Source organism: Danio rerio, chromosome 25 (assembly GCF_049306965.1).
Source record: "Danio rerio strain Tuebingen ecotype United States chromosome 25, GRCz12tu, whole genome shotgun sequence".
Classification (NCBI taxonomy): domain Eukaryota; kingdom Metazoa; phylum Chordata; class Actinopteri; order Cypriniformes; family Danionidae; genus Danio; species Danio rerio.
In genome coordinates, this window is record NC_133200.1 from 21,523,145 (window position 1) to 21,536,729 (window position 13,585).

The 13,585-nt window shown below is 37.3% G+C and overlaps 1 protein-coding gene across 2 annotated transcripts in view; it reads left to right on the plus strand.

The window, feature by feature from the left end:
• The first annotated feature begins 1,090 nt into the window (after positions 1-1,090).
• The window catches only part of si:dkey-219c3.2, an 85,572-nt gene continuing 73,077 nt past the window's right edge, over positions 1,091-13,585 (plus strand). For both annotated transcript variants that reach the window (XM_005163068.6, XM_017354184.4), the window contains exons 1-2: positions 1,091-2,273; positions 8,626-8,786. In XM_005163068.6, coding sequence (XP_005163125.3) covers positions 1,115-2,273; positions 8,626-8,786 — 1,320 coding nt within the window. In that variant the 5' untranslated portion in view covers positions 1,091-1,114. The remainder of the gene's footprint in view (positions 2,274-8,625; positions 8,787-13,585) is intronic.

The window sequence follows — 13,585 nt, forward strand, 5'->3', positions numbered from 1 at the left end:
TTATATATGATATATTGTGAGACATTTGCTTTATTATCCAAATAAGTGGATCTAATTGGATTTGCATTGTAAACTTAAACAGGTATTATTTTTTATTTCATATTTTAAGTTTTTAGTTATGATACTCCCAAAATCATTCTGCATAATTCTGCAGACTTTTTTTTTTTTTTACACAATTCTACGCAGAAATAGTGAAAAATGTCCCCAGATTCTGTCTGGTCCTGGCTATAGGTACATATGGTAGCATGATTTCATACAAAAAAAAATTAAAACAATAAATTATTGATTAAATCATTATACATTCACAATTTGCAATAACATTTCACAGTTAAGATTTGTTTTTTAAAAATATTCAGAGAAAAAAAAAGTGGTATTGTTATATAGAAAGTAGCTGTGCAGCACTGTCGCCTCAGACCAAGAAGTTCGCAGTTTCGAGTCCTGGTTGGGTCAGTTGGCATTTCTGTGTGGACTTTGCATGTTTACCCCGTGTTGGCATGTGTTTCCTCCAGGTGCTCTGGTTTCCCCTACAGTCTCATGTGATCCGTGAACTAAAGTGTGTGTGAATGGGTGTATGGGTGTTTCCCATTAATGGGTTGCAGCTGGAAGGGCATCTGTGTGTAAAACATTTGGGAATAGTTAATGGTTCATTCCTTTGATAAATAAAGGACTAAGCCAAAGAAAGATTAATGAATGAATAGACAGTAGAAATATATGAGAACAGAAATTATAAAAATAGAAATTATATTGATAAAATATAAAACTTAGTAAATAATTACATTCTATATCATAATTACAACAAGAAAATATTATATGTAACACAGTGGCAATATCTAATTTAGTTTGACATCAAATTGATTGTATAGATCAAAACATTCAAAAAGCGTTTATATATATATATATATATATATATATATATATATATATATTATATATATATATATATTTATTTATTTTTTTTAAACTTATTTATTCGTTCTATAAATGAAATCTAAAAGTGACAGGCTTATTATGACAACAGCTGCAAAACTTGGCCATGATGTCATTACGTTTCCCACAATGCCTCAGCAGCAAAACAACGCACGCGCCGTACGCATTTCTCAAGCGTCTCTCAAAGATGGCGGGTGTCCCCGATCCACTGGAAGATATGCTCTATTCCGAAGTGGACGAAAAAGCCGTCAGTGACCTCGTAGGCTCGTTAGAATCGCAATTAGGTGGACAAAACAAGACAGTCGGTCCTCAAGGCGACGCCAGGAGAGCTTCGAACGCGCTAAATCCACACTTGGGGAAATTACTGCCCGCCCAAGTAGGAACAACACTGGAGCAGCAGCAGCGGCAGCGGCAAGCAGAACGAAACCAGGAGGGAAACTCTCAAGAAAACGGTCCGGACAGGATACCGGCGTCCAATTGTGTCCCTGCCACCGCGAACCTGCCCGCGAACACTTCTGCGAATTTGGTTCCCGCCGCGAACCGGGCGCAATATCATTCATCAAATCCATCAACTTGTTCAAGTGACGCAGCAGCACCAACAGACTCTCATCCCAACACAAATCACATTGCGTCTGCTGTCCGGACGGTTCCCGCCAGAACACAGCCAGTGAACGGAAGCAGTAGCACGTTAAACTCTTCTGTTATCGCTTCTGCTCCTGCTTCTGTGAACGGTATTGACGTTGGTTCAGGTGGAGGTAGTGGTAATAAAAGCAACATGTCTGCTCCTACTTCTACAAATACTGCTTTTGTGCCCGCTCAGCCCAACAGCACACTGCCACATGCGAATGTGTCACTAGATAGTCAAGCAAATCCCACCATAGCACTGCACAGGCCTCCAAACACCATCACTAGTGTCGTCCACAACGGAGGTGACCCTAAAGTCTCAGGATTGCCCGTGCAGGGGGCTGCTCTTGTGCCCACCCCTGTGGCGTTCACAAACACTGAGCCCAAATCTGACCCTCAAAACCAGATTAAAGCCATCGTCCCGAACCAGCTCCCAGGGACTCCTGTAGGGTTGCACCCCAGCACACCCACTCAAATAATTGTGTCGTCCAGTCCTGTGGTGACCTCACTTCCTGTGGCAAGCACCCCTTCTGCCCTTCCAAAGCCAACAGCAACTGCTCTTGTAGGACAGCCTACCACCCTGTTGAGACCTGCTACGCCCACTCAAGGGACACCAACTGCGACACCCCAACAGCGCCCGGGGGCTCCTACGACCCAGCTGATTGTCAGACCACCACAACAAACCACCATTCAGTTACCACCGGGATTCACCATACCACCAGGTAACCACTCAAGAATGAGTAGATGCACAAAAAGGGGTTAGTTCAGTTCACCCAAAGGTGAAATTTGTCTACTCTCATGTCATTCCAAACCCGTATGATGCGTACATTGGGGATGTATTTAGAGAAATGTGCATATAATAAAAGCCAGTGGGGTCCAAGACAACAACTCTGGACCCCAATTGACTTCAGTTGTAAAAAAAGTTACAATAACATCTGTTTTTCAAATTTTGGCAGTCAGAGTCTGCTTTCTTTAATAGGAAGGATGAAACAAATGGGTTGCACAAATTCACAGAATTTCACCAAGTGACTGACAGAAAACGTCTTGGGTAGAAAGTGTTATTTGTAAAAATCCAAAATCAAACAAAAAGTGCTGAGGGGTAGCTTAAATATTGTGCCTGCACTCTTTGAGTGAGGGATTCATCAGAATAAACTGCAAAAATCAATCCAAGGCACTCAAAGAATGTGGAAAATATATTAAAAAAAGACATGGGGATGCTCTGCCAGAGACTGGTGTTGGCCGATAATCACATTTAATGACTCGACCCGTACTCACTCATCTGGCAGATCCCATGAACCGATCGCAAATGTTTGCTTGTGTGTTTACAAACAGAGGAAGATGCATGTGCGCAGTGCACCTGGGTTAAACAAAGCAGCTACTGCATGTATTTAGGCCTTTATATAAGAACTGAAAGTTCTGTTTTTTCACAATATTGCAAGTTTATTAAAACCTGGCTGGAAATATTAGATTAACTTAAAAGTTCTATTTTTTTAACATGGATACTAATAATAATGTAACTTGTAATTTACTCATTGCAATAAACAGTAGTTTATAGTAAGGCTGCACAGTTTACCGGTACTATAGTAGTATCATGATACTATGGGTTCAAAATACTGGCGGTGCCATTGTAGTTTGTAAACAGTATCATCATTAGCGGTCTATCTACATTAAATAATGTTGCATGTGGAAAAGTCACTAAAATGCTCACATGTTTGTGCAACAATAAGCCATTTTATTTGAATAGTATGTGGAGCCCTTTAAGGTTGCCAAACTGTAGAATATGCGCATTTTATGGTAGGCTATTGCATATTTTTTAGAGCTTTAGTTCAAATGCACATCTTAATCGATTCATTTCTGATTCTGTTAATATGATTTAGTAGCTACAACAACCGTGATAATCTCTTAAAAAGAATGACTCGCGTAGTGAAATGTTAAATCACTTTAGATTGTTACCTAATAAGACTGGGATAAAATAGATAAACGAAATAGCAAAATGAAACATTTTTGACCTTCATATAGGCTAATTTCGTTGGGAAAAAAAGTTCATTCGGTATAATTTGTATCTTTATTTTAATGTATTTTTGTTGGTCAGTTTTCTACAAAATAAACAAAAAGAATGAATGCATTATACGTGAAGTGAGGTGAAAATAATACTTTTTGGCCTTAAGAAAGTTATGAATTAAATTAACGTAGACTAATTATAACATAAAATATAGTATTTCTGTCAATTTTCTTTACAATTTGAGTTATGAATTACAGTATCGCAATACTACTAGGTATTGTGATACTTCAGCTGGTATAGTATCGTAAGATTAAGTAATGGTATCGTGACAACCCTAGTTTATAGGTCTATTTCCTTTTAGTAAGTAATGGATTTGTAGCTGTGCATTTTAACTTGTGCATCAAATATGCGCTCCAAAACCTTTTCTTGAGACGTGTTCACTCGTTCTTTCACCATTTGCAATGTTTCCAAATTGCATTGTTAGTGAATTTCTTACCTTTTTTTGTCTCTGCTGTTTAATATGTTCTGTAAAGCTGCTTCTGACCATGACATGTTCACATCTAAATGGTTAAAAGAGACATGTTTTAGGGATTATATGCAGCATCCGTCATTTATTCTCTTGGGTAAGGAGAGATGTCTATTTAAGTATCGTACTTTAGTGGGTAAATGTGTTTTTTGCATCCTAAAGCTTGACGCATTACAATCGGTACTCTGTATTGGTTGATCCCCATGACAAGGTAACTCTTCTCTGTATTGGCTGCAAAAATTCTGATTGGAGGATCCCTATAAAAAGCATTCATTGACATGGCTATTCCTTAAAACTGGGCCTCCACATTCTTCAAGTCTCTTACTGATTTTTGCTATTTGTTATTTGTGTTTGGCTACACTATTACCAAGTGAATTAGCTTTTTCCTACATTATTTGCAGATGGGATCACCTTAAATTTCCTACTAATTTATTGTAGATTACTATGTTTTTCTTTAGCATAACATTAACAAAGACTTTCCGCTGAAAGTGTTGACCCTGGTCATTTAGAAAAAGTCAACAGCCCTTTTAATAGTAAAACAAACAATCGGGCAAAACAAAATGAATACCTCTGACTGCTGATGATGCATTGAGGTCTGATGAAGCACAGCAAACTTCGAGAAACTAAACATTTACAGTAGCATTACCTTTAAACCTATGTTGTAATGTTGTATGTTTTAGGCATCACGCACACCAGATGATGTTCTAAATATGCTCAGGACAAGGCTTCTGCTGGTATCAGATTTTCTTGTTTCAATTATTTTCTTGGGGTGGGTGGCATGATCGCCTCACAGCAAAAAGATCACTGGTTCGTGCCCCGGCCGGGTCAGTTGGCATTTCTGTATGGAGTTTGCATGTTCTCCCCGTGTTTGTGTGGGTTTCCGGTTTCCCCCACAGTTCAAAGACACAGGTTATAGGTGAATTGGGTAAGCTAAATTGTCCGTAGTGTATGTGTGTAAATGGGAGTGTATGGGTGTTACCCAGTGATTGGTTGCAGCTGGAAGGGCATCCATGCGCTGCTTAAAACATATGCTGGATAAGTTGGCGGTTCATACCGCTGTGGCGACCCCTGATTAATAAAGGGACTAAGCCAAAAAGAAAATAAACGAATGAATGAATCATGATAAGCTGGTATAATAACAAAAGTATAAGACAATTATTACAACGTTTTAAATGTGTTATTTAGCATTAACTAAGAAAATAACATCAAGATTGTTAAACTGATGTTAACAAATGGAACCTTACTGTACAGAGTTGAATAATAAAAAGGTTATTAATAGTCACAGAAATGTTAAGGTTTAAAAAAAAAATTTGGTGCGACATCCACTGCCAATATAGCAATCTAAATACTCATTAATTTTCTTTTTGGCTTAGTCCCTTCATTAATCAGTGGTCACCACAGCGGAATGAATCGGCAATTTGTCCAGCATATGTTTTACGCAGCAGATGCCCTTCCAGCTTCAACCCATCACTGGGAAACACCCATAAAAACTCATTCACACACATACACTACGGACAATTTAGTTTACCCAATTCACCTATAGAACATGTCTTTGGACTTGTGGGGGAAACCGGAGCACCCGGAGGAAACCCACGCCAACACGGGAAGAACATGCAAACTTCACACAGAAATGCCAACTGTAGTTTGAAGTGCCAACAATATCAATATTGTGCATATTCATTACCACGATAAATTGTATTATTGAAAATCAGAATATATCTACTCATGACTGTTTACCGAACATGTAAAGCTGCTGATTAAAGGTAATAATGTTGTAAATAAGGCTCAGTTTCTCACACAGACTGATAGTTTCACTTTGTAAGACCTCAATGTATTGTTTAAAAGCCGTAGACATAACCTTTTCCTGTATGTGTTATTTTTGACCATCAAAGTGTCGATTTCTGTTGCATTTTGATCATCACTCAATTTTCTTTAATATTTTGCTGAATGAAATGTAACTAAATGTTCATTTTTGGAAGAATTGTCCCTTTAAAAAGTTTATTTATTTTGTTAAAAACAAAGGGATGTATACTGAAGAATTTTGAAAAAAGCCATTGACTTCATAATACATTTTGTTCCTTCCTACTATGCATGTCATTGGCTGATTTATTTTCCCCCCAACGTTCTTTAGAATATGCTGTTTTGAGTTCAAAAGAAGAAAGAAATACATACAACTTTAGAACCGCTTGTGTGTGAGTAAATGGTGTGAAAATGTTTATTTTTGGGTGAACTGTCCATTTACTTAAACCCATATTAATGGTTCACTAAGCTTTTGACTTCAAGGCCCCTTGTTGTCCATAACAATAGCCATAGGGTTATTTGCTTTTTTATTTTTATTTTTTGGGAAATTTAGATTAAATTGTCTTTTACCTTTTTATAGCAAAATAAATGCACTACAATAATAAGCTAATAGCAATTAAAAAGTTATCTGATCGTAGTTATATGGATGTTTGCACAAGCTCTGCTATTCACTAGCCTCATGTTGACAGTTGCGGTCATTAACAATACACTTTTAGCTGGATTTTATTTGAGACCACAGATAAACTATGTTGAGCTTACTAATTATGACTAGTTTGTGTAACAGTTTATTTTGATGGTCCATCTATTAATAGCGCTCCTTCAACAGACATTTAACTGACTATAAGAAACTTTGCAAATACATGTCAATTTACACTAAAGTGTGACCCTAGTTTAAATTAATCGCTTTTCTTTAGATGAAATGTTGATATTACAATACAGATGGGTTATTTTAGGATTGTTCTGAACATTATTAGCATTTGTGATTTTGCTTGAGTAAACATCACAATCAGACAAAAACATCAAACAGCAAAACATCCTTCAGTCTACAGACTTTCAGACAAACTAGGGAAACTAGTCTTATTTTTGAAGTTTTGTGACTAACTGTTTACACATTGGCAATAAAAATGCTGTTTTTAAGAATTGTCATATGTTAAAGGAAAAATAGGACTAAATCAAAGCTTTTTTTGATGATGCAGCGGCAGTGGAATCTTTGCATTTGCCTTCATTACATCCAATGGGATGTTCATGAAAAGTGTCACCAGTTAAAATTGTTTATTAAACATTTAGGAAAATGTAAGTACGCAAGTCTGCAAAATATATGAAACTAGTCTAATGTCAAACAGTATTCAGGTACAAAAATTTAATTATCATTTGAACAAAAAAGAAAAAATCACTGACTGCATATTCTTCAATATATAAATAATTCAATAAAATACTCTTTATTAAAGTTATAAATAGTACAATTTCTTGTGCCCAAATGCTTTAAACTCTCTTGAAATACTCACACAGTCACAGGCCTTTAAAATACATACAAATTAAACTTTTGCTCCATCATGCTGAAAATCTTCAGAAACTCCACAAATCTGGTGTTCTGAACTGTTTTATTATAACCCTAAGATAGCAGATTCTGCAGTATGCACTATTTTTGGATACACTTATTACACTATTGATGCTGAAACAATATTTTGTGCAGCCTTACTTTAAATTGCTACTGAGAAAAGTTGTTTTATCATATACAATATTTAAAATCTGTCTACTTCATTTATACAGGGTTTTCAGTACGCCCGGTTCATCTAAGAAAAAAAAGTACGCCTGGTTCATCTAAGAAAAAAAAGTAACTTTTGAAAGGTGAATTGTAATAATAATAAAAAAAGTATTATGAATTAACTGAGACAGAATAGGCTTTGGCTTGTTTCAATATTAGTGCTCCAAGAGACATCTAGTTAACCCTTGTGTATTGTTCAAATTGACTATCCTTTTGGTATGTTCAGGGCTTGTTTTGCCTCATTGACTTTCATTATGACCACATTTTTTGATTGCAAAGCCATGACCCCAAATAATTATGCATTCATGATTGCTGGTGTTTTTCCAGTTGGTAAAACTTTTCATTTTTACTGTTGACCACCAGTTGGCACCACTAACCCTTTAGATAGGCCTGTGCAAAAAGTTTCTGACTTTTATTGGGAATTCTATGGAGTAAAACAACAAATTATAGTGTGCATGCATAAACACACATACTGTGTTTACTATGTTCTGAGAGCTGAGCTGCTTATTTTATATTTTCTCAAACACATCAAGGTAAGTGCACAAAGGTTTCTCTCACTCACATACATACATACACACTATACTTTATATAATTAAATCATTTTAATCCAGAAAGAAGTTTTTTTTTACATTGCTACTGATAATCAACAGTAAATATTACAAATTTGATCTTTTCCCAACAGGGGAAAAAAGAAAAAGAGCAACAACAATGTATGATCATTTGGTGTCATGGCTTTGCAATTAAAAATAAGTGTCCTTATAATAGTGGTCAATAGGGCAAAAACAGCCACAACCGCAACGAAAGTGTACTAAATTTGCCAAGAGTGTTTTGTTGAATTTTTTTACATTTTCAAAGCATTTTCCCAAAATATGGGTCAAAATAACATTTGTCACCAAAAATCATTCTATTTGCTATAAGAGTTAAGTGCTGCTCAGTTTCTGTATGATTGATATATGATTTTGTGCCTGTGTCTTTCTGAAGGTATGGTGCTGGTCCGTACAGAGGCTGGTCAGCTGGCGTTGGTTCCTCAGCAGGTCTTGGCTCAGGCTAAAGCTCAGAACCAAAATAAAGGCACCCTGTCCCCGAGACCTGCTACACCCACTGCTGGAGCACCTTTCAGAGTCACCACACCAGTTGCCCAGGTAAGAGAAAGACAAATCTTGGTGGAAATCAGCATTTTCTGCTTAAATAATATCTTGTCTACTGATTTCAGACAGTTGCTTGCAGTTGCTTGGTCAAAACTTAAGGTTATAACTATTATCATCAGTGAATGTTAAAGAAAGTTTAAATCAGGATCTGTGTTGTATAAATAATAAAAATAAAAGAAATTCTCACCACAATGATAACAGTGGAACCGTATCTTTAAAGAGCCCATATTATACATGAAATAGGGTCATATCCTGGTTGTAAGGGTCTCCAACAACAGTCTAATATGCATGCAAGGTCAAAAAACACTTTCATGGTCTTATAATCTGCATTTATTTTTACCTAATTATCCCAGCAACTCCTGTATGAATCGTCCAGTGATTCATTTGTTCCCAAACCCCTCCTTAGCGCGAAGCTAATCTGCGCTGATTGGACCGATGACAGTCTGTCGCGATTGGTCGACTGCCTTCAGTCAGAGAGGGAAATGGCCAATAGCTAATCAGCAATTTAAAAAGTAATCACAGTTCATACACGCTCGATAGTGTAGACGTGGATTTTAGCTGCCACACTATGGCGAGTGGATAGTGCCACGGATAACCGAACGAAGGAGACAGTCGTGTACTCGCCATACCACACACACACAAAAACACACACACACCTCCGGATGACAACGCTCCCGCTTCCGCCCGCACCCGCCAGGTTTTAGCCTAAGAACCCGCTCCGTTTTCTGCCCGCCGCGCCCGGTCCCGCTAGAGCGGAGAACACAACCAAAAATCACCCAGTATACAGTCCAGACAGCCAAGCTGTCTGTATAAACACACACAACACAAAGCTCGCTCGTTCGTTCGTTCGTTCGCTCTCTCTCTCTCTCTCTCTCTCTCTCTCTCTTTCTTTCTCTCTCTCTCTCTCTCTCTCTCTCTCTCTCTCTCTCTCTCTCTCTCTCTCTCTCGCTCTCTCTCTCGCTCTCTCTCTCTCTCATACGCGCGTGTGCGCACTAACACACACACAAGCATCACGCAGACTCTCTCTTTCTAATTCGCATAGCAATATCCGTGATATTGCTAGACAGCCCGCTCCCGTCCCAAATTAAACCCGTTACCGACCGCTCCCGCGGTTTATTCGGAAATTTATTCCCGCGGCTGTCCCCGCGCCAGATTTCTGCGGCGCGGGAATAAATTTCCGAATAAATCGCGGGAGCAGAACTCTAGCACGGAGCTCCATAAACAAACAGCACGCGTCGCGTTTTTAACGTGACTTTGCACGCGATAAGATAAAATATCCAGTTAACCTGATACAGTACACGCGGTTACAAGTAACAAATCGCAACTAAATACATTTGCAAGCTAGAGTCAACGAGGCAACAACTTTAATCGCACGTACTTACACTTGAGAAATGGAAGAAACCCATCCTGACGTCCATCAGTTACTCTTTACTGATCCTTCCTTTAACAAACTCAGATGAAGTATTCTTTGTAGCATGTAGCTTCCAGAAGTTTCCAACTGCTTGGTTATAATGCTGAGGTTTCATCTTTGGGTAGAGACTCAATATATCCATCTGCAGTGTGACTTCAATCGACCGGCATGTTTGTGTGCGTGTGTTTGTGGGTGTGCGTGTGTTTGTGGGTGTGTGTGTGCGTGTGTGCGTGTGTGTGTCTGGGTTTCTGCGTCAGAGGGCGGGGCCTCAGGTTTGAAATCTCCCGGGTTTGCGCGTGCACGTGAATAACTTGGTTTCGTTCGTACGTCATGGCGAAACACCTAATAAGTCGGTATCAAGGCGACTCGTTTGAAGCACTATGAGTCGACTCTTTTATAGATAAATCAACCGTTTTAAACACTGTACTCTTACAGATTTAAGCCTTAGCTGGATACTTCACTTCACTTAGAGCTGTGTTACACACTACATGGAGGGGAATTTTCAAAAACCCATAATATGGGCTCTTTAAATTCAATCAATTTCAATTTTTTTCAGATTTAAAGAACTTGAGTTTACTGTAGTGCAGAGGGCTGATGGTAAACAGTATCATGCAAAAATTGAGATTAAGAGTGCTTTCACATCTGTGGCTGGTTCATTTGCCCCGGACCAAACGCAGCAGATGAAAAATTGTAGCATTTTCTGGCATTTTTGGGTCCTTTTTACACCATACTGATTGCTTTGGTCCGAACCAGATGAAAAAAACAAAACAAAATGCAGTCATGTGCCCATCCACTTCACTCATTGGCCAGATGTTACTGAACGTGAACCTAAACTGCTTTCCGATTGGTCAGAATTAACGTGAGGGAAAATGCCAATGGAAGTCCTGCAAGTAAACAACCCGGCAGACACAAAATGCTGCTTTTTACAATTGAGGGACGACAGCGCTGATTGATTGTATCCCTGGTCATTGTATTCTATACAGTTTGTATACATCACTTAAGACAAACTGTACATTTTGAGAATGAAGAGTGGCTGTGGCTGGAAAACAATGTTTTAATGCATTAATAAGGCACATACTGTAGCAAGTCACTTTAGGAGGAGGGGTGAATTAATTTAGCTAAACTGCGACATGGTCATCTTCCGGAAAAATTACCAACTATCCATCAGGTGAAGTTTTTCCCTCACACTGTTTAAAATTGTTGGTAAAGCTCTGTCAACAAATATTTTTCCTCCACATCCCCTAATGCACAGTGCAATGGACTATGGCAACTGGATTAGTCTGAAAAAGCCCAGTACTTTTTGCAGTTAGGTCTGTTCTAGTTCGGATCATGTTCTCACCACAAATGAACCGCTCCAGGGTTCTTTTGAAAGCACGTTTTGGTCCGCTTTTGGTGCAAACTCGAGTGTGATTGCTACATTCACACCTGCCTAAACGAACTGCACCAAGAGGGAAAACAAACTCTAGTGCTCAGTGCTCGGCTCAGTTGGCGTTTCTGTGTGGAGTTTGCATGTTGTCCCTGCCTTCGCGTGGGTTTCCTCAGGGTGCTCCGGTTTCCCCCACAGTCTAAAGACATGCGGTACAGGTAAATTGGGTAGGCTAAATTGTCTGTAGTGTATGAGTGTGTGTGTGTGTGTGTGTGGATGTATCCCAGAGATGGGTTGCGGCTGGAAGGGCATCCGCTGCGCAAAAACTTGCTGGATAAGTTGGCGGTTCATTCCGCTGTGGCAACCCCGGATTAATAAAAGGACTAAGGCGACAAGAAAATGAATGAAAATAAAAAATAATTACAATTCATAGGAATAACAGATTTTTTTCAGTAGATATATATATATATATATATATATATATATATATATATATATATATATATATATATATATGTAGATATATATATATATATATGTAGATATATATATATATATGTAGATATATATATATATATATATATATATATATATATATATATATATATATATATATATATATATATATATATATTTTTATTTATTTTTTTTTAAACAGTTCAGAACAAAACAAACAAAAACAATTTTCAAAGGAAAATGGAAAGGAAACAAACATCTTATTTACATTCATATTTGTGGTTGATAAAATATGGTTGTTATATAAAGTTTTATTAAGGGTTCAAAGATCAACAGACTCCAGATAAATGTAAACGATTTTGAATAGTGAATAAACAATACAATTTGTTTTATTTTTAAGTAAACTTCCTTGAAAATGTGTTCATCTTTGTTTTATTTCTTGTGCTGCGTCTCAATTTGCATACTATCTATCCTAAGTATTCGAAAATAGAATAGGTATGTGACAAATTATAGTATGTTAAAATGAGTTTTCCAAAGTTACAAGAATGCTTTTAATAAACTACATGAAATCCAACCTGAAGTTTCACACAGAATTTTAAGACATTTTAAGAATCGATTTGATCAAGTAGTTTTTACCAGATGCCGTATTGGGCATACGAGAATTACACATGGTTTTTTGCTCCAAGGTGAAAACCCCACTCAGTGTTTGTGCTGCAAAACTCCTATTACTGTAAAACATATTTTACTGGACTGTCCTGCTTTTACTGATTCCAGAAGGACTTTTTATGAAATTAACTCTTTTAAGGACATTTTTGACAAAGTGGAACCAGAAAAGATTTTAGAATTTTTATCATGTATTAACACAAAAAATCTTATTTAATTTATGTTTTATTTAGTTTGTTGATTTTTAAATTGTATATTTATTGTTGAAAGATTCCTGCCATGAAGATAGCCTTGGTTGCTGACATGGCACTAAATAAAAAAAAAATACATTACAAGAATGCTTTTCTATTTCAGGTAAAAATTCGAAGTGCAGATCTATGCTTGCGCTAACAATTACTATGCCCATAATACATTGCGAGTTGGACGTGAATTCATTTACAACTACAAAAATGGGTTAATCGTGTTAAGAAACTACAAACATGGCTGCAAAACCAACTGTTAAGTAAAGGCTTTGGTAAAGAAGTTTGAATGACTGTTAATTAATATCAAACCGATTGGAAAATATTCAAACCACATTTTCTGCTTTATATTTCATCTGCAACAACTATGTGCACTTTTATGAAGATGTGTTTGGCCATTAACTTCTGAATGCATAATTATGCCAACCCCTGAGGAGATTTCTCTGCATGAAAGAATGCAAATGGAAGATTAACCTGCTGCTGCTTCTTCAATACGATAGGAACTTAAATATGAAGGAAATGTGGATAATGCGTTGAGATGATTGACAAGCATGTATTTGTGCAACATAGTGGTTCGCTAATGTAGTAGTATGTCCCAAAACTTAACATACTGGTACAAACTCAAATAGATGTACTTTTTCCAATGCAAATAAAGTAC